Source organism: Coptis chinensis, chromosome 8 (assembly GCF_015680905.1).
Source record: "Coptis chinensis isolate HL-2020 chromosome 8, ASM1568090v1, whole genome shotgun sequence".
Classification (NCBI taxonomy): Eukaryota; Viridiplantae; Streptophyta; class Magnoliopsida; order Ranunculales; family Ranunculaceae; genus Coptis; species Coptis chinensis.
The window spans coordinates 94,283,540-94,307,269 of NC_141463.1; the positions used below are offsets into that span (position 1 = coordinate 94,283,540).

At 41.3% G+C, this 23,730-nt stretch overlaps 1 protein-coding gene and 1 pseudogene across 1 annotated transcript; one reads left to right on the top strand and one right to left on the bottom strand.

The window, feature by feature from the left end:
- Nucleotides 1–418: 418 nt before the first annotated feature.
- On the top strand, nucleotides 419–3,787 carry LOC147484594 (uncharacterized). The gene is made up of 5 exons (XM_086579771.1): nucleotides 419–2,614; nucleotides 2,720–2,848; nucleotides 2,939–3,127; nucleotides 3,208–3,260; nucleotides 3,368–3,787. Exons 1-5 carry the CDS (start codon nucleotides 419–421, stop codon nucleotides 3,600–3,602), a joined length of 2,802 nt encoding a protein of 933 aa, XP_086435897.1. The 3' UTR covers nucleotides 3,603–3,787.
- Nucleotides 3,788–4,399: 612 nt separating this feature from the next.
- Nucleotides 4,400–21,699, bottom strand: LOC147484595 (DNA-directed RNA polymerases IV and V subunit 2-like; annotated as a pseudogene).
- Between the last annotated feature and the right edge of the window lie 2,031 nt (nucleotides 21,700–23,730).

Sequence of the window (23,730 nt, forward strand, 5' to 3'; positions counted from 1 at the left end):
GTATTTCTTTTACATCACCAAAGATACCTAAAAGATTCCGGCCGGGTTCAAAATCTAGTAAAGACTAAATTCGGGTCTGGGTCAATGGGTCGGGCCCTCAAACACCTAAAGAAAAGGAGAAAAACGGTTAAGACATCCTAACAATTCTGAGTTTTAAGTTTAACCGCCAAATTCGGGTCCAGGTCAATTCGGTCGGGTCCCCAAAACGCCCAACCCAAATAACAACAGAAAAGTCGTTTTTAACACTTGTAACGTTTTAACTACCCAAACATCACAAAAACAGCTGAAGTCGCAAAACCTTGTAAAACAATCTCTCACTCTCTCCAAGAAAACCAATACTTCTTTTGCTTCTTCTTATTGTCATTCATTCTTCATCAAGAAAACCAGCTAGCTAGCTATCTTTACACTAAAAGTAACAATGGGATACAAGAAAAACAACAAGTCACGATCACAGCGCAATAAAAATACTACTACATCATCATCAACATCTGAAGCTTCACCCAGTGAGATCAAGGCTTCAAAGATAATGAGTGCACTTAAGTTTGCAAAAGAAGGTAGCCACAACAAAGCTATGAAAATCATGAAAGACTTGAGTGAACAAGAAGGCGATGAGGAGAATGCTTATCTTTACAGAATGCAAGCCGAGGTTCAAGAAGCAATTGCTTCTTCCAATACTACAGACGTTGGTTTCAAAGAAAGTTACATGAATAATGCAATTCGAAGTGCAAGAAAGGCTGTTGCATTGTCTCCCAAGTCTATAGAGTTTGCTTGGTTTCTATGTTTTTTGCTCTTGGAGGTTGCAAATGATGGTAATGCGCGTCGCAAACTGATTCAAGAATGTGTAAGAGCACGTGAGATGTCTGATGCCAATGATCCAGCTGAGGAGAGTTTGTTATATGATAAAGAATTTGTTACTGCTGAAGAAAGAATTCAATCCGTGAGAAATGATATAAATAAACTTATTGCAGATTGTAAGAAAAAGAAAGATGAAATGATAAGAGACTATTGGAAGTCCTTGAATCTTGATGAGCAACTGAGTTTTTTTAAAGTGAATATTAGTGATCTCAAGGCCCATTTCAGTTATTTAGAGATGGCGGATAAGATTATAACAGATTCTTTGTGTTATGCTAAATATCATCAGAAATGGAATTACTGGGTGTGTTGGCACGATTGTACAGCATTTGGTGGTGATTCTGAATTGCATTTTTGGCATGTGAAGAAGCACTTGGGTGGAAGACTACCGGCAAAACACAAACAGGTATTACCATCTTCAGTAGACCAAGATTGGCGGTCAATGATTTCAGATGGAAAATGGAAACCTGTAGATGCTTCTGCTGTTTTTTCGATACTTGAAAAGCAGTCACGATGGCAATCTTCCATATGTGAAAAAGAATCAAGTAACGGGAGTTCTTCCCAGGAAAACACACTTGAGCCCTCTCCCATTGAGTGTGGCGTACAATCAGTAGAGAAAGAGTCAAAGATGATGGAGAATCGCAGTGACGACAATGATGTTTCTAGGTTTGAACTAGTTGAATACAATGTCAAGCAATGGGCAAGAGGATATTTCTTCTCACAGAGTTGGCCAGTAACAGAAGATTCTGGGCGTTGCCTTCTTCTTACACAAATTAAGGTTTTTTTCGAAATGCTACTGGTTACAGATTTTCTCACTGCAGAACATGTTAATATGGTGATTGAGTACACTATGAATAAGCTGAAGGGGCAATTTCCTGGTTCAATGCTTTTGGAAATTGGCTTGGACCAAACACATCTCTGCATCTGCTTGCTAGACACTCCCTCGCTTGAAGCTATCAGAGATTTTCTGTCTGACATATCACGGTTTGCTACTACCATGGACTTGGAAGAGACTGCTGAATTACTCAGAACTAGCATCGAGGGACTTCATCTGAAGGCAACGATGAGGATTCTTCTTGAAGACGACTCATTGTGTTTACTTTTCGTCAAGCATTCAGTACAAGGTGAGAAGAGTAACTGTTCTGACGAAGATGAAACCTCATTAACATTTTCTCTGGATAGTGATAAAGTAGATAAGTGGCGACATGATAGTGATGCTTTGTTGAAGTGGATTTTAAAGGAGTCGGTGTCCACTGAGAGACAACTTGAAGCGTTGATGTATCAAAGAAGCAGAAGAATAATTCTGGGAGACAGACTTAATCATACTATTGAGAGGAAAAATGCCAGCTTAAAGGCATTATGTGAAGAAAAATGGGACCTCTTGTTGTACAAGGAAGCTTTGCAGGAAGTTTGGGATGTCTATCTTAGTGAACACAACCAAAGGAAGCGTAGCACCAAGCACGTCCCACAAAGTTATGAAACAATACTCCAGAAGTGGCAAGAAGCGTATGTTGAACTTGAGACGGGTAGTGATGATGTCCAGAAAACAGATAATTTTGTGTTGAGGGTCATAATGGATATTCTTAAAGAAGCACAATCACCACATGTCGCAGAGGAACAAACTCCAAATAGTGTCACTGCTGGTGTTTGTGACTGGGAAATTTTTAAAGATACTGAGGCAGCAACACAGGACTCCCTCCATGAAGCAGAGACTGGCATTATAGAAGCAGTCAGGAGAGTGAGCAAAAATATTGAGTTAGAGGTGGGTTTTTTACCTTTTTTTGGTACCTTATTTTAATCTGTTAAACAAAACTCAACAAAAGGTACATTCCATTTCATTTTTATGTGCTTTTTTGTTGTACTGCAGCTCATGAAGAAAGATACATGGATCAATCGAACTGCAGAGGAGATAGAGAAATTGGAGCTTAAGATCACCCCTTTCGGTGCTGATGATTGGCGTGCATCTCTGTTGCTTATTTTGAAGCCATACATTCTGGTGCTGCACTGATTTTCAGACCGCTGCTCTTTATCATGTCTTACCATTCTATACAGACTTAATTAGCTTTCCATCCTTCATTGTTTCCAGGCACAACTAGAAGAACTTGCAGACAAACATGCAGGAAATAAATTTGATGCCATAAACGAAGCAATTAAAGCTATTTGTACTTCTGATACTGACGAGACTAGCACCAAGGGAAAGGGTCTGTTGAAACAAACACAAGAGAAATCAAAGAATAAGGGGAAGAAGAAAGAGAAAAACACGACGCAGCTAAAGGTTTTAATTTTTCTTCTTCTTTTTCTCCTTTCTCAATGGTCGACAGTGCAGGCTAATGTACATTTCTTGTAATTTCGCAGACCTCTGGTGATAATGAGCATATTCTCCATGACCAGATTACTAAAGAACAAGTGTAAGAGTCTCTTTTATAAGATATTTAAACGCACGTTTTCTACTATTTCAAGTCCTCTGCATGCTTCTGTTTCTTATTATGATTTTGTTGCCTATATCATCATGCAGTCATATGACCTCAGATGCTCATCCAGATATGGAGAACGTAGGTGCTTCGGGTGGTGATGACTTGAAGGAAAAGGCAGAGGAAGTGGACGAGACGACAAGACAACTTGAGGAGCAGCTGGAGTACCAAAAGCAGTTTGAAAATGATGCTAAGCAGAAAGCCATTGCACGGCAACATAAAACCACTAGTGAAGCAACTGCAGAGGATGAGGAAGCTGAGAAAGATCTCTCCGGCTAACCGTAAAGTGCACTGGCAAGGCAAATGACAGAGAAGTACCATTAAATTGCGAACCAGTAGGACATCTGTTGCCTGAGAAAGAATGCGACGAAGTTACAGATCTCCAAAATGAAGGTTGTACTCAAGAATCAAGATCAAGCTGACATCAATAGGATCTTATCGCTTTATTAGCTAATGATACCTGCAGGCTATATAATCAAATTTACCAATAGTGCCTACAACTCGAATATAATTCGTATGTATTAATACAATCAAAATTGTTGACCTTGCAAAACATATTATACTAGTTCCAAGTCAACTAGGTCCATTCGTATGTATTAGTACAGGCATATAATTCGTATGTATGTGAGGGTTGACTGATGGGGAATGTGTGATTGGAATGGTGGACATTTATTAGATGAGGTGTATCGGCGTTTTGATTGTATATGTTCTGTAGTTAAGAGATGATCAGGATTTGAAACGTCCTCGCAGACCTGCAAAGTTGCAGTTCTGTATTGGAAGCATGTTGAGGTAGATTTCTAGTGGAGCAGTAAGTTTTTTTTTGTTTTTGTTTTATTTACTTGTTTTTAATTTCTTCAAAATGCTGATGATATTTTTGCATCTCATAAGAACATACACAAATCTCCTTGAAAATTATGTAGTTAGAAGTTTAAACTGTGAACACTTCATCATTTGCAGAGTAATAAATGAAATTTAGAAATTATAAGCAATTCAAGAAATCAGATTTATAGACAACTAGAGTCAAGCAATCTTTAGCCATAAATTCAGTGAGCCAAAAAACATGTCAAGTGCAAAAATCATAATGTGCAGAATGATGAAATCGTTTTTAGTTCAAATATCAAAATTTCAAATGAACGAGTGGCAATGATGTTTTAACTTGTTTACAAGGAGTTGTGCGATTAAGTTCCACTCGATCTCCCTTATACTACAAATAAAACAGAGTCAGGACTCATTAGTAGACACAGTATCCATAAGCATTAAAAATCACATCCGAAAAAACAAAAAAAAATCTTTATTTACTATACTCCCAGTTCTCAAGCTTTATCTAATCCTTCCCAAAAGACGATGGCTTAAGCTTCTTCGGAGTCTTGTGCATCGATCCAGTCTACAGCTTCCTGCAATGACAAAATTAAAGATATTAGGCCATCTTCAAGAAACCAGTACTAGACATTAGTGTTTTTGTTTTGAATAAATAACTGCGGAAACAACGTTATCCACAACAAATGGATTAACCCTACACAAAGATTAATCTTTCTCACTAGACAAGACTTTAACACCCTCCAAGTACTATCCCAACGCTTCTCATTGTCAAATACACAAGCATATAAAATAAAACAATTAATGCAAAAGAGAACCAACCACAAGACAAAGAAATATCGTGGTTTGGCAATTTGCCTACGTCCACACTGGCTGAGATCCAAGCTTTACTAGATGTCTAGAGTAACAGATTACAAGAGCTCTCAATTCACTCACAAAGAATGAATACTCAACTCACTAAGAATTTCTCTCTTACAATTTCTCTCTTTCTTTCTTTTAGTTAGGTTAAGTTTTTACAGAAAAAAAACTTGTATTTATACTGTTTCCAAAAAACAGTCGAAGTTTGCTGAAATACGATGGAAGCGGGTGCCTGCTTTGTCCGGTAAAAGTGAGGGTCATGCTCAACCGCCTGGAGGTCGACCAAGACATGGCGTGCGGTGGCTGCCCTTGCCGAGCAAAATCGGCGCGGGGGCTTCGATACAAAAGAGAGAAAACGTCTTTTTCTCTATATTCTCCACCTCGGTGAGGTTTTAACACATAAAACCGAGCCGAACAAATCCATCAAGAAGCACCAGTCTTCAAAACAACATCCCGGAACTCGCCGTCAACTGCCCCGAAGGGCTATGCCCACAAAGGGCTTTGCACGCTAAGAGCCACCCACAAAGAGTGTCTTGCTCATGAAAAGCCACCCGCAAAGAGTGTCTTGCTCACAAAGAGCGACCCACGAAGAGTCATGCCCACGAAGAGCACATCATGCCCACAAAGAGCTATTTTCACAGAGAGCAGTCACGCCCACGAAGGGCCATGCCTACGAAAGGCATCAATCAACAATGCATGAGCCTCCACCATTTGTGGAGTATCTCCAACCAATGTTGGAACTCAACTCCATAGAGAACCTTCTACAACCCAAAACCCTTTTGCCCGTAGGCAATGAAACAAATTCCCAAGTACAAAACTTGTCACGAGCCTCCACCATTTCATGCATATCCACCGACCAATCTTTGCAATGACCCTCTCTAACAACTTCTTCGAAGTCGTTTGGTTCATCACTCGCGATATTCAGTGCGTAGGCAACCAAGTCTGGTTGACCATAATGCTTCACTGGCTTATCATGCCCATACTTCGTAACTTGTTTCACACTTCTCTTTGGCTTTGATCTCGCCAAAGCTTGCTGCTCAGGTTGTTGTAGCTCTACTTCTTGTTGAATAGGTCTTTCACTAAGAACCTCACTCTCTTTAGCATCCTCGGACGCTTCTATCTCAAACACTTGAGATTCTATAGAATCACCACTATTTCCAGCCTTCTCCAGCCTGCTAAAATGTAGCACCGAAGTCTCATCAAAGGTAACCTCACTGCTGACCAGGAACTTGTACGTGGTGCTCAAGACACCACAATCCGTATCCCTTTCCTCCCTTTGCATAGCCCAAGAATATAACTTTCTTAGCTTTATAATCAAGCTTACTATCCTTCATATAGTAGTAAGCACTAGATCCAAACACGCACAAATTACCATAATCAGCTGGTTTCCCTATCCACACCTCATAAGGTGTCTTGTAGTCTATCGCCGGAACTGGTGATCTATTATACAAGTAACACACCATGGCCAATTGCATCGCGCCTTTAACTCTTTGCCAAGATTGGCATTGGAAAGCAAACACTCTTTTCTTAAACGTCGCGATTCATTCTTCTCGCTAACCCATTCTCTGCTGCGGCATGCTCCTCATTTGTCCAATGTCCGGCAATTCTCTCATTACAAGACAAAACTCTTGGAAAGGCCTATAGGTATACTCAGTACCATTGTTAGACCGTAGAGTCTTCACCTTCCTATCTGTGCGATTCTCAACCTTTGCCTTCCACTTTTTAAATGTCTCGTAAACTTCATCATTGGACTTCAAGATATATACCCACATAGCGTGTATAATCATCGATGAAAGAGATATAATACCGGTTACCTCCCTAAGAAGCCACTCTAGAAGGTCCCCAAACATCCGTATGCACATAATCCAGGATGCCTCTCGTCTTGTGTTTGCTTGTACCAAACTTGACTCTGCACTGCTTGCCATAGACACAATGCTTGCAGAATTCCATACTTGGTTTCTTCAAGTCTTTCAGTAGCCCTCGCTTGCTGACTCGGACAATCCGCTTTTTGGGTCATATGCCCAAGGCGCATATGCCACAATTTTGTGCACTCAGAATCATCACCACATGTACTAACTGCTACATCGCCTATCACTGTACTACCCAACAAAGTATACAAGTTTTCATATCTTTGACCCTTCATAATGACTAAAGGGCCACTAAGGATCTTTAAGACTCCACCATTTCCCACAAACTTGTGGCCTTTGGAATTCAAGGTACCAAGAGAAATAAAGTTCTTCTTTAACTCGGGAACATGCCTCACATCGGTTAAAGTTCTCACCACACCATCATGCATCTTGATTCGTATAGTTCCAATCCCAACCGTCTTACAAGCAACGTCATTGCCCATTAAAACGGAACCTCCACTCAAGTTCTCATAGGTAGCAAACCACTTCCTATTTGGACACATGTGGTAGGAACACCCAGAATCAAGAATCCACTTATCAGTCATGTGGTCGTCTTGTGTAGACACCCAAAGACTTACATCATCCTCATCAAAGCCAGAAGCAAGACTTGCTTCACTAACATCCTCATTCTCAAACTTATCACTCATATTGTTACTCTTTTTCGGGCTAGGGCAATCACATAGATAATGCCTCTTTTCCTTGCAATTGTAGCACCGTACATGTTTTAAAGGCTTTTTTGAACTACCATTCCACTTGCTTGTGGAAGTCATCTCATTTGACATCACCCTCGCCGTCTTTTCTTTTGCTTCTTTATCAAACTCCTCTACTTCTAATCTAGCATTTGACATCTTGAGAGCCTTTTTTCAAGTCACATACAATAACCCAAAAAAAAAATCTTACTCAGGAATTTTATCGAACACCTTGTCTACACAAATTTCAAGCACTATGGTTTTTTTACCAAAACTCAAAATCATAGGTAGGTCGTATACTTCGCTCTGATACCAATTGTTGTGAATAAATAACTGCGAAAACAACGTTATCCACAACAAACGGATTAATCATACACAAAGATTAATCTTTCTCACTAGACAAGATTTCAACACCCTCCAAGTACTATCCCAACGCTTCTCATTGTTAAATACACAAGCATATAAAGTAAAACAATTAATGCAAAAGAGAACCAACCACAAGACAATGATATATCGTGGTTCGGCAATTTGCCTACGTCCACACTGGCGAGATCCAAACTTTACTAAATGTCCAGAGTAACAGATTACAAGAGCTCTCTATTCACTTACTAAGAATTTCTCTCTTACAATCTCTCTCTTTCTTTCTTTTAGTTAGGTTAAATTTTTACAGAAAAAAAACTTGTATTTATATTGTTTCTAAAAAACAGTCGAAGTCTGCTGAAATACGATGGGGCGCGGGCGTGCCCTTGTCTAGGCAAAAGTGAGGGGGTGGGCTCAACCAACCGCTGGAGGTTGACCAACATGACATGCTGGGCGCACCCTTTGCCGTGCAAAATCGGGCGTCGATACAAAAAGAGAGAAAACGTCTTTTTCTCTACAGTTTTGTTTGTGTGTGTACTGTCCATCAGTAAGCATATAGCAGGTAGTACTGTTGTTTATCTTGGTTGAGTAGTTAAAATTAATCTACACCAGGTAGAAGCTTACCTAAGCAAGCAGCAAGAGAAAAAGTGGAGTCCTCTGTTCAGCTTCCAATCTTTATGGATATTCCCATACTGAACAGCTCCCGACATAGAAGCTTTGCTCCATAAGGAACATTAACCTTCACAATGTGTTCTGTAGAATCGCAGAACTTGCAGAATGGCCCTCTAATCTTGCCTCCTCTAGCAACTAGTCTTTGATTGACATTGGAAATGTTTGAGCATTTTCCACAGATATGCATATGGGAGAAGTCACTGAGAGTGAAGAGGCGTTCGTGCAAGTTAGCAGCAGCACCATCTCACCAAAACGCTTCCTATATATTACCGGCTGCCGTGTGAGGGGCTGGACTGGTCCAGTGTTCCTAAACTTTACTTTATCCACTGCCATGTGTCAATCGCTTATAACATGTTGGCCCGATAAAGATCAATGAACGCTTCATTTTACCATAACGACCACTACAGACCTTCTCATGTCCCCATCTTGAATAGCCGGCTCTGCAATATGGATTAGTATATAGGGATTAAAAGAACTGCCAGATCCCTGATTTGTTATAAGATCAATTGAAAGGGTAGTGAAAGGAGTAGCATAAGACCTTTGGGAAAATTGAATGGACGACTATTAAACTTCAATCAGAGGTATATAGTGCAACACACATGCACACACACAGATTACCTCATTTACAATAAAACTTGTCAAAAAGAAGTAAAGATCATCCTTGGTTCCTATTCCTCATATAGGCATAGACATGCTTTGAGATAAATAGATAGAAAAAGAGAGAGCAAGCAATATATCCATCACAAATTACTTACATGCTAAGGGAAACAAACCATTTTGATTTCAACTTTTGAAGCAATAGCTAACGAAGGCACTTTGCATAAAATGGTCTGGTCCTAGCTAAGATAATACATGTGCAATTGCTCTGTGATTTCATTAACTGAAGGAGTTGTGAAAGGAGTAGCATATCTAATCAGACCACCTGAAGCAATTCCCTTCCCCAAAGCAGCCTCAAGCAATTGGCCAGGAGTTTGCCGGGTGGGAAATGCATGTGGATTTATGACGATGTCTGGAACTATCCCCTAATGTGTAAAAGGGAAATTCTCTTGCGACTCCAAAAGACCTATAACTCCCTTCTGAGACCATGCATGCTTGAAAACTTGTCGCCAACAGATGGTGAGCGTACCTGCAACCATGTATTCATATGCTTAATGTACTGTACTCTAGAAACAATTCTTTGTATTACTCATAAGATTTCCTTAAATGAACTTGTTGCATTGAATAGAGTCCAATAGGCATACTGCCCCCCTCAATCAACCAAAGAAAAGGATATCATTGTGTACAGATAAAATATAATGAGATCTGTGAGGGACTAATATACACAACCAATGTATATTATACACGTGTCCAGTATAGCGGAAATACCACACTTCCCCGAGCTGCATTCAAAGCAACCTACATCATCAGCTCATACCCCCGAGCTACGAGATCGCTCCAGAATAGATCGGGTTGCACATCCTCACATAGAGCGTTCTGATCCGTGACTCAGCCTGCCTTCCAGAAGCAATCATGAATAAAGGTACACATGCACAAATCTTGGCCGCCAGCTACTGACCACTGCCGCAAGCTACTTGTCCAGACTGCAAATCCACATCATCACAGCAGACCTATGAGGACAGTTCTCACATGCTTTCCTAATCTCCACCCCACGTTTGTGATGCTCTTTACACGTGGTGGACGAGGATACACTCTCAACATCTATAAATACCCCTCCTATGAACTACGCCAGACCTGATTCTTCTCTCCCCTCAAAACCAAGAGCAAGATACGTAGGCAGTTCACTCCCAAAACGAACTCGGTCCTTTCAATAATCCATTCCAGTTCCCATTCAACTGTGTGTGTAAAGGAAAGTTAAACCACACCTTTACATTGGCGCCGTCTGTGGTCTCGATTTCTTGAGAAACCACCTAATAACTCCCAAAACCAAAAAGACAACTTCTCAAGCCCATGAAGCATGGCAAGCCTCGAAGCTCAAATCCACGCTTTGCAATGTACGATGGCAACACATGTCCCGGTCAACACGTAGCTCGATACATTCAGAGCCTTGCACTCTATAGTGCAGTTATTATACTCAATGCATTTCTAGAATTACTACCGCATCTATGGTGTTAGCTCACATTTTTTACAGGTCGATCAAGCTCCAAACTAGGGGCTGGGAGCTAGCCACAGCCATCTCCGGACTGGGGCTCATTATTGTCGTATAAACATGTTCAATTATGTTATTATGCTCCATGCATCTCCAAAATTGCTACTGTTAGTTCATACTAACTATTTGGTGCTAGCTCGCGTCTTTTACAGGTCAATCCAGCTCCAAAGCTGGGGCTAACTATAGTCACGCCAATTCAAGGCTAGCTATCAACTGCATCCCCAGAGGTCGCCCTAGCTCCTGGTAGCAAGACCCCAGAGGTCACCCCAGCTCATGTTAACAAGACCCCAGAGGTCGCCCCAGTTCATGTTGACAAGACCCCAGAGGTCGCCCCAGCTCATGTTGACAAGACCCTAGAGGTCGCCTCCGCTCTTGTTGTCAAGACCCCAGAGGTTGCCCCAGCTCCTGTTGACAAGACCCCAGAGGTCGCCTTTGCTCCTGTTGTTAAGACCCCAGAGGTCACCCCAGCTCTTGTTATCAAGACCCCAGAGGTCACCTCCACTCCTATTGTCAAGACCCCAGAGGTCGCCTCAGCTCCTGTTGTCTAGGCTAGCTATCAACTGCGATCTCCAAATCAGGACGCTCACTAGAGCCGCCAACTCACTAGCGCAGGCAGACTCACTTGGGTCCTGACGCCCACCTGAGCAACACCCTCTCTTGAGCTCATAGGCTCCATAGCCTCTCCAAGTCTCGCTAGTTGAGGACCTATACTTCTAGGATCAACTCAGTGAGAACGCTCTCAGTGAGCAGTACGTTTTCATAAGCTAAAACGTTCTCCGCGAGCAACACACTCTCTTGAGCTCATAGGCTCCATAGCCTCTCCAATTCCCACTAGTTGAGGACCTACAACACTAGGATCAACTCAGTGAGAAAGCTCTCCATGAGCAGCACGCTTTCTAAAGCTACCATGCTCACTCGAGCTACCACGCTCCATTGCCTCTGCAGTTCTTACTAGTTGATGGCCTACAACTCTAGGCTCAACTCAGCGAGAATGATCTCTACGAGCAGCACGCTTTCTTAAGCTACCATGCTCACTCGAGCTACCAGGCTCCATAGTCTCTACAGTTCTTACTAGTTGATGACCTATAACTTTAGGCTCAACTTAGCAAGACCGCTCTCTACGAGCCAAACAATCACAAGTGCAAGCATTACCTCCAGGACCTCGTCGAGTCGGGACATATCAAACATTATACCAACATTTCTGATGGCGACTTGCGCCATAAATTCATGGCCCGCAGATAACGTAGCAGATCTCCAGCTCGCCACAATCGCCATGATGTCCAAGCTCGCTCTCGTAGCAGAGGGTGTCCCAGCGATCGATCCCATCATGACCGCCGTCAGCACTCATCAGACAGAAATAACGACAGAACGATCCACATGATCACCTTCCAGGATGATTATGTTACATCCAACAAAGAACAACGGAGACGCGTAGGTGCTCTCCAGGAAGTCTACCAGTTCTCCTCTCAGGCAGCACCTGCCCCACGCAGTTCAGGTCGCAATACAGGCGACATAACTTTCACGGAGGCCGACCTCAACAAGGTTTGCCTCCCTCATAATGATGCCTTAGTTGTCCACGTCAAAATCAACGACTAGATAGTCAAACGTGTCTTGATAGACCCTGGTAGTTCATGTGGCATCTTGTTCTATCATACCATCAAAGAGATGAACCTGCCCAGATCGGTCTTCATAAATCCAATAGCCCCTCTCTATGGATTCAAGGGCTCTCAAGCCAACCCAATTGGTGACATCATACTCCTAGTCTCCGTTGGATCCAGAGAAGACAAAGTCAGCATCAACACACATTTCAGCGTTCTAGACATCCATTTGTCCTACAATGTCATCCTAGGACGCCGACGCCGCTGGATCCATCAAATGCAAGCAATACCCTCAACACTCCACCAAGTACTCCGCTTTCCCAACCCTAGAGGTATGATGGAGCTTCGTAGCAACCAGCTCTAGGTCTACAACTACAATCAGATCCTTTCAGTAAAATAGCCCGCTGGGGCATCAGTCGAAACTAAGGGAGAGCTCGCTAGCACCAAGATGGCAAAAGACTTCATCACTGAGGTCAAAACCAAAATGCCAAAGGAGAATGCTTGGGGCAAAAAACTCAATCCACAAGTCAACTCCTGTTGCCAAGCTCTCCATTCCTCAGGTCGAGAAAACATCACCCGAGACCAACTCCGCTGAGGTCGCTTCATCTTCTAAAGCCGCAGTTCAGAATGAGGAAAAGGAGAAAGTGAACCTAGGAACGGAAGACGCACGCACAGCTCGCTCTCTACAGAGCAAAACACTCTCAGGAGTTCAAACGTTCCCAAGCACAAAACGCTCACTCGAGCTCAAGGGCTACATAACCCACCACTTCTCACTAGTTGAGGACCTATGCTTCTAAGATCAACTCAGTGCAGAATGCTCACTAAAGCATCCGCTCACTCGAGCTCCAAGGCTCCCTCGAGCTACAACTTTCTTACTAATTGAGAACATACACTTTTAGGATCAATTCAGTACTTGTCAAACTAGCACCTCTTGCATCTTCAGTTACTACTCCGCGTGCTTCCCACGTGTGGAATTAATCTCTCATCAGGTCGCCCCCACAGAATTGGAACGACCTAATGAGAGGGGGCTGTGTGAGGGACTATTATACACAACCAATGTATATTATACACGTGTCCAGTATAGCGGAAATACCACACTTCCCCGAGCTGCATTCAGAGCAACCTACATCATCAGCTCATACCCCCGAGCTACGAGATCGCTCTAGAATAGATCGGCTCGCACATCCTCACACAGAACGTTCTGATCCGTGACTCAGCCTGCCTTCCAGAAGCAATCATGAATAAATGTACACATGCACAAATCTTGGCCGCCAGCTACTGACAACTGCCACAAGCTACTTGTCCAGACTGCAAATCCACATCATCACAGCAGACCTATGAGGACAGTTCTCACATGCTTTCCTAATCTCCACCCCACGTTTGTGATGCTCTTTACACGTGGTGGACGAGGATACACTCTCAATATCTATAAATACCCCTCCTATGAACTACGCCAGACTTGATTCTTCTCTCCCCTCAAAACCGAGAGCAAGATACGTAGGCATTTCGCTCCTAAAACGAACTCGGTCCTTTCAATAATCCATTCCAGTTCCCATTCAACTGTGTGTGTAAAGGAAAGTTAAACCACACCTTTACAAAATCAAAAGATACTAAGGGAACATAAGATGGAATATTCATTGTGCAACGATCATATACGTTGGAATTGAGTATTTGAGTTCATAATGCTAAATACATATTTACTATTATGGAACTTCACTTAATTAGTAAAAAGCAGAAAGTTTGGTACAAGCCAAAAAATAACATGATGCAGGAGGAGGAAAAAAGGGATCATGACTCATCGCACAAGAATTTGTAATTGGCAGAAGCTCATGTGGAAGCTTCAAGCTTCAGTAAGAATTTGCGGCGTTTCACATCCACTGTTGATATATAGTAATAATTCGTTTTATGATCTCCAGACAAGTAGAATGTGATACTGTTTAATAGATGATCCATGAGATAGAGGCTGAAAGGAGCAAGAGAGTAAACCTTGTTGGAATCTCTAAGTATATTTCAAAATACTTGTGTGTGTGTGCAAAGTGGAGGAGATGAACAAAGGGTGTTCTCTCCACTTTAGTGCATAGTAGATAGTCCTACATTGGTTATCCACCACATCGGGTAGGGTTCGGGCTTGGGCTTGGGCTTACTGTTATGGGTAGTGGTTTGACCAATAGCCTAAACTTGTTTTGCTTTTTTCTTGAGCAGCAAGTTTCGGTTTTCTATTAGGAGTTGGTCTCTCTTCCTTATCTATTTAGGAGACCAACCTAACCTCTATAAATAGGACTGTGAATCCATAGAGGTATTGACTTCATCAGAAACCCATCTCAGAGAAACAGAAACTATAACCTATCCTATTCTTCTTCTCTTCTTCCTGTAGCCGCCAGAGAGAGTTATATTGCTGTTCTAGAGGGTAGTCTGTTCTAGTGCAAAGTCAGACTGCTATTAACCATTGAATCCTGTGAGGAAGACGCCACTAAACTTGTTTTGCTTTTTTCTTGAGCAGCAAGTTTCGGTGTTCTATTAGGAGTTGGTCTCTCTTCCTTATCTGTTTAGGAGACCAACCTAACCTCTATAAATAGGACTGTGAGTCCATAGAGGGGATGGACTTGATCAGAAACTCAACTCAGAGAAACAGAAAACTCAAACCAGTCCTTTTCTTCTTCTCTTCTTCCTGTCAGCCGCCAGAGAGAGTTATATTGCTGTTCTAGAGGGTAGTCTGTTATAGTGCAAAGTCAGTCAGCTGTTAACCATTGAATCTCGCGTGAGGAAGACGCGCTTTGTTGCCTTTCGCACCATTGGAAGGGCTTAAATCTTTCCTTAAGGGACGACCTAATCCGCGCCTTTGGTTATTCCCCCATTCTTCGTCCCTTGTTTCTTCATTGCTCTTTGTTCTTCTTACTTTTAGTTCTTTGTGTTCATACAACTATTCTAACAAACTGTCTGCGAGAGAAAACAGATGCAAAGTTTGTCCCTTCATGGTTTGTCGACAATGTAACTCTTTGCACTTTCCTCCTTCAGATGCTTCCGTTTTAACGCTTTGTCCGCGCCCCGGTTCTGCGGACTTGCCAATGACTATATCACCACTCAGCAAGTTTACACCTATAAAAGGGAACCCATCATCGTCAAGGCTGTCTTCGTGTCCACTTTTGCTATGCAATTTTCGAAAGTCTATTTTATCCTTTGGCTTGAGCCATTTAGTTTCAAGTGTCTCCTTGTTCTCGACCTCAGCCTTGTAACTGTGGAAGTGTTTTGTCCGGAACATACCACGCTCTAATGAAGCTCGATTCATTACTAATGAATCTAATTGATTGTACCCCGGGTGAACGTTTACAGCCACAATCGCATTCTGTCCATTGTAGATTTCAGGCATTGGATGAATCTTTTGACAAGTGACACTCACTCCTTTTGTGTGTTTAGATGGTATGTGGATGATGTAGATAGATGATGGTCGTTGAACAAAAAGAAGCGTATCAAAACCTAATTATCCCTCGGTAAGTAAAGGATGAAGAAACCAATCGTTCCTCTTTTAAGTGTATGTTATGTGAAGGACGGACCTCTTAAGGGGTTTGAGGATTAAAAACTAATATTGTAGAGATTGTAGATTCTAATGCTAAACTAAACTAAATTAACTAAACTATTGAGAATTTATATGAGGAGGGAATTCAAGAGATTAGAATCCACCAATACTTTTGATCTATGACTTTCTTCCATTCATGGTTGTTCTTACAAGTAGACCTCCTAATCTCGATGATTTAGGCAATCGAGCGAGTGCCGAATCTACTCTTTAAATCAAAACATCGTTAAAATTAACTAAAACTTAAATTGTTCCTATGTTTATGCTATTAATATCTTCTTTCCTTTTATGTAAGCTCTAAAGAACCATTCAATGTATTACCAAGAGCAACATCAAGGAGTACTTCCAAATAGGGCAAGAACCCTTCAATGAATCACCACTTAAGGCAAACACAAAAGAATACTTCCCCCATGGGCTCCCCGAGCTACCGCTTTCTAAAGGCAACACAAAGAATACTTCCCTAACTCTAAAGAATTACACTACTAGAAGAAAAGTAAAGAAACTTGTTAGCATGATAACCATAAATATGCAAAAGCATAAACTTCAAACTATATACGTCCATCCCCGGTGTGGGCAATGGAACTAATAACTAAAAATATAAAGAACTAACAATGATTGAAGAACACCATGAACAAGAAGAATCATTAAACCTTAAGCACCGCTTCATCTCCTCCCTCCGAAGGAGAAGATTAGCCTTCCATATAGAAGGAAGAACACGAAGAACGAGAAGAAAAAGAGTCGAAGAACATAAGACTAGAAAGACTAATTTATTAAGACTTCACCTAGTTAAAACCGATATTTTATTATTAATCTCTCTCTGCCTCAAGTTGCAAAGAAAGACAAGAATATAAGTTTGAATTGGCCAAAACATGAGGCACTTAGGTCCTGATTTAAAGGGGTTACAATGAGCTCTAGAAGCATTCCAAACCGTCATTTGTTTCCATAATACAAATAGGTTTCTTCGTGAGTCCAACTTCATGTCCAAAACTGAGAGTCGAGGAATTGGCTCGATCAAAAGGATTCATGCGTTTGGGCGCATTATTCATCGTCCTAGACTTAATCAATGCGTCGGATGCTTTCGATCTATCGTCCCCAGCGCAATCAATCGTCGACGGGCCTTTCGATCCATCGTCCCCCGCGGCATAAGCCCGCATTTCTCTTACGCTTCTATCCTTCTATCCTCTTTTATGGCTTTGGTCCAAGCAACTAATCCTTTGGCCTTGGGCTTCTAAATATACTTTAAAATAGGTCCAATCGCATCTTTAATAGCTCCAATTCCTTGGCTTCTCCATGATTGTCCACGGACCTCCCATGTGATCCTTAATGCTCGAATTGCCGTTTTTTACCCCATTTTCTCTAATATTCTACAAAACTCTCTTTTTCACTGTTGATAGAATTTTAAAATATAACTTACAAACACTATTAGTCTACTAAGATGGCTAAACAAGAGGCATAATCGAGGGTTAAATAGCACTTTTTGAGCACTTATCAACAAGGCCATAACTAGGTTTTCCAAGACAATCCGAAACCATGGTCCAAAAAAGAGGTCTCTGAGGATAATACATCATAGCTGAACACTTGGCATATCAAACCCTCTAATGCTTTCTTTGTGGTGAAGAAACCAATTGCTTGTTTGGAGTGCTTCCAAGATTGTAAAAGAGACCTCTTAGCCTGATCATGGTTGGTAAAAGGAATGATACCACAACTTAGTCCCAACAGGAAAGATGGATCCAGTTCACAGTGTGTATAGTCTCTATCTTCCTAAAGAAGACAAAAAAAGAAAATTGCCCATCTTTGTCGGCAGTCCTCCCTCTTCTTCCATTCCCAGAAGCTCTAATACTCCCTCTGATGTAGATTTAAACTGCAGGAAGCTTCAGTTTATCAAATCTACTCTTGAATTAAATAAAACAACTAAAACTAAAACAAATATTTATTTCTCTCTGAAATATTCTCAATAACACAACTCTAAAGAACCCTAATTACAAGCCCATTATTACGACACGCGTCAACAACTCTAAAGAACCCTAATTACGACACGTGTTAACAACTAACTAATGAACTCAAACCATGGGCTTGGACTCAACTAAGGGCGCAAGCCCATGACACTAACAACAACTAATGTTCTACATCACTCTCCCCATGTTGAAGAAGCTTGCCCACAAACTTGTTGACATAAAAAACCACAAATATGCAAAAGCTCTTCAAACTTCAAACTTGTATACGTCAACCTCCCGAGGTTCTGAGGAATTCGACCTCGAATCTTGCTCAAATATCGGCTCAAACAAATAACATGATACCACAATACTGCTAGTACTCTTTTCTTGAAACACAACAGATACTGGAAGTCACGAAGTATGCGTTGAAGTGTTTTGTGGCTGCGAGCAAAAACCTTCTCAAAATTGGTTAGAAAATGATCAATATAACCACCACGCCAGTGCTTTGGCGAGTTGGATGAACAAGAACTTCATAGATCCGGTCGCCAGGGGCGTCTTTGTTGCAAAGAAAGGTGATGAACCCGCTAATTTCGTTTGTTATCACGCCAAAACATGACACCTGGCGTGATTAAAAGGTTTACTTAACTAATGGAGGAACCTCGACCGATGGTCATCTTTGGAGCCATTGTTCAACTTCGTTTACGGTCTGCATTGCGCAATATGTATCGATAAGACACTGGGTGAGGAGTCGAGTGACCGGACCGAACATCAAAAGGACGATGGTTGATCTTCGGTGCGTAACTTTGTTCTAGCAAACCAAGATCGTGGGGTGTTAAATTATCAGTAGTGTCTGGGGTGCGATAGTAGTGACCAAGGTAGGAGGTGAGAGTACTGTAGGCACAATAGGCGCACCCACCGCTTCAAGACCCTGCGGCACGGAAGGAGGAGCAGTCTGTAACCTAGAAAATTCTTGTTGAGGATAGCTTGTCATAGGCGCATATCCCAGATTAGGGTTAGGCGCATACTGTGGTACAGATTGATACTGACTAGGATTCCAAGACTGATAATAAAGAGAATAACCGTGATACATCATCTGATGTTGATAGAGATCTGGATAATAGCCGAATGGCATAGAAACTGGCGGTGTCTGAAAACTCTGAGAAGGCGTCATTAATGGTGGAACCTGTGATGGCTACTGAAAAGGTAAACTAACTTCTGGATAAACCCTAGAATTTTGTTGTTGGGCGGCTAGAAGTGCATTCAAGGTTTCTTGCATAGCTTCAAACTTGGCATTCAAACCCTGATAATTTTTTCTAAGTGTTCCATATCTGGTTTCTTGATCGATATACGGCATAAAAATTAAAACTTTGATCTTGAAAGAAGACAAATACAGAAAATTAATTTCACGGGTGAGACGATGCTTACGATGAATAGTGTTCCCGATGAGCGGTGTTTAAATGCTTGATCTTTGATGAAACGATAACACGAAAAAATTAAAACGAATAAAAAAAAAAGAAAATTGGGTTTTACTCAGGAACGATTCGTGCTCTGATACCAAATGATATAGATTTAAACTGGCGGAAGCTTCAGTTTATCAAATCTACTCTTGAATTAAACAAAACAACTAAAACTAAAACAAATATTTATTTCTCTATGAAATATTCTCAATAACACAACTCTAAAGAACCCTAATTACAAGCCCATTATTTATACTAATCCTAAAAACTATAAACCAATAGTAACACGACACGTGTCAACAACTAACTGGACTCAAACCATGGGCTTGGACTCAACTAAGGGCGCATGCCCATGACACTGACAACAACAACTAATGTTCTACATCACCCTCATTTAAAAGGGAGTGCATGTTGTAACCTCCTTTGATCAAATTTAACTTATTCAGATTTTCAACAACCAAAAGGGGTCGCAGAATTCTCCCAGAATCAGAAAATATACGAACCTCCCCTTGCTGCCGATTCCTTTTTATTTCTACCTAAAGGATAACAGGGGAGAATTATAAGTTAAATGGGTATGACTTCTTAATGTCCATCGTTTTACGAATACAAATAGTAATGAATAAGATGGATGGACTAAGTGATTATATTAAGACGGCTGACACAGATTTTGAAAAAAAAATAGTGGGAGGCACCTTGAATAGCTGGTGGTAACAAACTATATTTGGTCACTTAGATCATTAATATCTAGAGATGAACTTGAGATGAACTCATAATATATTCATAGAAAACTTTAAGGTAAATCTTAGCTGGAATGATGCTGTACTGCCAAGAGTGGTCATTACCTGGCGTGGAACTTCCTTGCTTCGACGTTTATTTTTCAAAACCTGTAAAAATGCAGGAGAATCCTTGCAAACTCCAACCCAGTCCCCATTCAGAAAGATTTTTTTCCTTTCCTTTCAACGACATAGTAGTAGGACCATCTGTCAATTTCTCCATTCCACATTCTCATAATTTGTCTAGCAAAGGCTCCCTTGAGTTTGTGGAGACAAGTCCAGTGACTGCCAAATTCTTTACAAGCCCACACTTTTCTCCATCCGGCGTAGAGAGGAAACACAGCTTCCCCAGTTGAGAAGGGTGTCTGCATCAGTGAATGCATAAGTTATAAGGATTCACATTATAATAAATCTGAGACACTAACGACTGAAAAGTTAGATCTTTGGAATTGATATCAATGAAAAGTTAGAACTTTCAAGAACTACACTGCAGGAAATGGGGTACGGTTTTGCCTATACACAAACATTGCCAATCAAAAAGATAGCAAAGGTCACTACGATGAATATAATACTGTTGCAAAATAGCACATCTGTTGGACCTGCAAAAGTACAAATTGCACATCTGTTGGAGTTTAGAATCATAATAGCACCTTATTTAGACAATTAACTAAAGCTATATGTGTTAAGTCCATAAGACATTGTATTAGATGAATACAAAGCAATAATAAAGTAGTTCACGATTGAGTTTGACACTTACGGGAACCTAGCATCTCCAACATTCCCGATGTATTTGACATACTAACGTACATTTCTCATCTCACACATCATTTGCTGGGGATTTGTTCTCTTAAGTGCTACAGCCATACCAGGCATCTTCTGTGTAGAACCTACATTATGATGTGGCCAAGGTCCAGTTGAAAAGGCCCTCGAAAGACCATTTGTGATGATTCAAGCATCGATATAATGCTCAATCTGCTGTGTAGTACGTTCTCCATATAGATCCCTCTGTATGGCCTTTACCATCCGCCTCTCAGTATGCCTAATACGGTTTTGCAGCTCTCGGTCAAGCAGCTCGGCAGCTAAGTCTAACCTCTTGTTTCTAAAATCATCCCTGTTCTCCAGTTTTTGTTGCCCAGAACACGATTGTAAGAGACATTTTACCATATGTCCCAGGAAAAAAGCCTTGGGTTTACATCGACTAAGAGTGGGAAATAAGTACTGGACCAAACAGTCTCCGGCACTTTCCAATGTGAAACCAGTTACCTTCGGCGGAAACTTGGTGTTGCTGATCCTATCATTAAGTATTGATTTCTTAACTATTTCTAGTGTATTTCCTGCTTTGTAGAAACCATCAAATTTGTTGTCAGCATAACTGATGGTTGATAGGAGTAAATTCACAGAAGTAGCATCATCCAGATTAATATCAATCATTTCAACAATTTCTTTGTCGGATGGCATACCAAGGGCATAAAGAACACCCATAGAGGAATTGTGCAATACATGAATTGCACATTAAGGATCTTTTGTCCTCCAAGATGTTCACATTCTGAAGGAGGCAGTTCCTCTAGTCTTACAACAACATTTAGGTTTTTCATCATCTCAGAGTGGAAATAAATACACCAGTTTGGTTTTTCATAAACCCAAAGTCGTTTATAGCATTTCCGTTCTTATGCAACAAAGATCTGCAATTGACATAACAGGGAGTTATGACCAAAATGTAAAATAAAAAACATATATTATAACAAATCACCCTCAAGAAAAGTTTTGAAGACATCACAATTCCCAAGAAGAGATGAAAGAAATGTAACATCATTAGAGCTTATTTGAAGCAGCGCAGCAAAGTCTCGCTTAGTGTCTGCAACGTCAGCACAAATATGAATTTCATTGTAAACCAACAAAAGTCTATGGCTCAATCCACATGGATATATGAAATCCTACTCATCAACTATGTTAATCTCTTCAAACCTCAAAGGTTTTTTATATCACTACTCCAGCTAAAAAGTCTGCTCTCTGTTTCAAGTTTTCTCTCTTTTCTCTCTATCTTCAACACTTCAACTTCTTTGTATACGGACTCTACAACTTTCTTCCTCTCTCAAGGTTTGTTCCTTCTCTCCACTATGGAACTTAACATCTGCTTGGAAAACATGAGTGAACTTGAGGAATCATTCCAAAGAGTGCTCTCTCTGCCGGGAACAAAGGTGACCGAAACAAACTTCCCACAAGAAGTTTGGGATGAGCTAGTTGCGCATGGAAAAACACAGTAGCCCTGCGACTCTTAGGAGACAGCAAAGTCCAACCCAAGAAGATAATGGAGCTTATCCGTAACTTCTGGGAAGTCCCAACAGTAATGCGCTTGCGTTTTTTAGGTTATCATAACAAAGAGGACCCCCTCTTTTTGGCACAATTTGATGATTCCAGTGCACTTGTAGAGGTGAAAAAAAGACAACCTTGGACCATTGTGGGTAACCTTCTCCTGATAAAGGACTATGATCCACTCACCGATGTCTCACATATCCACTTTGATTCAGCTATTATCTGGGTCCAACTTCACAAGCTCCCTCCAGGCCTCATTAGTAGCAAAAAGACAGTCATGAACATCGCTACTGAAGCAGGAAGGATACTCCCAGACACATATCAGGCATGTGTAGGTTATGCAAGGATTAAAGTGGAGGTCAATCCTCTTGTCCCGCTTGTTGCTGGGAATTTCTCAAAGCTCCCAAATGGTAAGAAAACATTAGTTGTTTTTCGTTATGAGAAAACAGGTCCGATATGCTTCAAATGTGCAATGCTAGGCCATACTGAAAATCAATGTCAAAACCCAATTACAAAGGACAACCCATCTGGTTGTTATTGGTTCTTGTCTGGAGAAAATACAGTTATGGTTCAAGCTAATCACATTAAACCATCGCCTAGATGGAAAAAAGAATCTGGAAATCGGTTTGAACGTGAAAAAGATGCATCGGTGACTCGTTTCGCCGGCCGCAACCTATTGCAAGAGCTGGATGAAGCAGCTGATCCGGAAGGTAGCAAGATCGAAACAATCGATGCGGAGCATCAAATCAGTCTCTCCATTTTTGAACCGTTGAATGAAGCGCATGTTAAGGAAAATCCAGCGCATGTTAAGATTGGGCAGACTCCTTCACGTGAAAAAGCTGAAATCTGTCCTGAGTTGGTTAGTCCTATCAACAAAGAAGTGCACCCCAGAGAAAAGCTGATGTTGATGCCACATGACACAACAACCAAGGCCCCTAGTCAATGTGTACTATCGCTGGCAAAGGATACAAACACTTTTGTTTTTGGTGAGTCCACCCCTTTGTCCAAGGCCAGAGGCAAATTTTCAACTGATAAGTCAGAGCCTTACAGAAAAAAAGGGGTCGTAACTATGGTAGCTGGAGAGCCTGTCAACTCTCCTAATAAGACTCCAAAAGACATATGGTCCCCTAAACCAACCCGAACAAGGAAGCCCTTGGGCCCTCGAGCCAAATGGAATCAAAATCCTTTACAAATGGGCCTCATAGCAAATCCTAGCCCATTAAGTCATGTTTGCCCAACCAATTCTAGTATGGCCTCAAATCTCTCTGAACAATCGAATAGACAATCTCTTACCCCCAGCAGTCCTCTCCTCT

Coding starts and splice junctions, on each gene's coding strand:
- LOC147484594 (XM_086579771.1), top strand. CDS start 419: ATGGGATACAAGAAAAACAACAAGTCACGATCACAGCGCAATAAAAAT. Junction 2,615..2,719: donor GCAAAAATATTGAGTTAGAG/GTGGGTTTTTTA, acceptor GTTGTACTGCAG/CTCATGAAGAAAGATACATG. Junction 3,128..3,207: donor AAAACACGACGCAGCTAAAG/GTTTTAATTTTT, acceptor GTAATTTCGCAG/ACCTCTGGTGATAATGAGCA.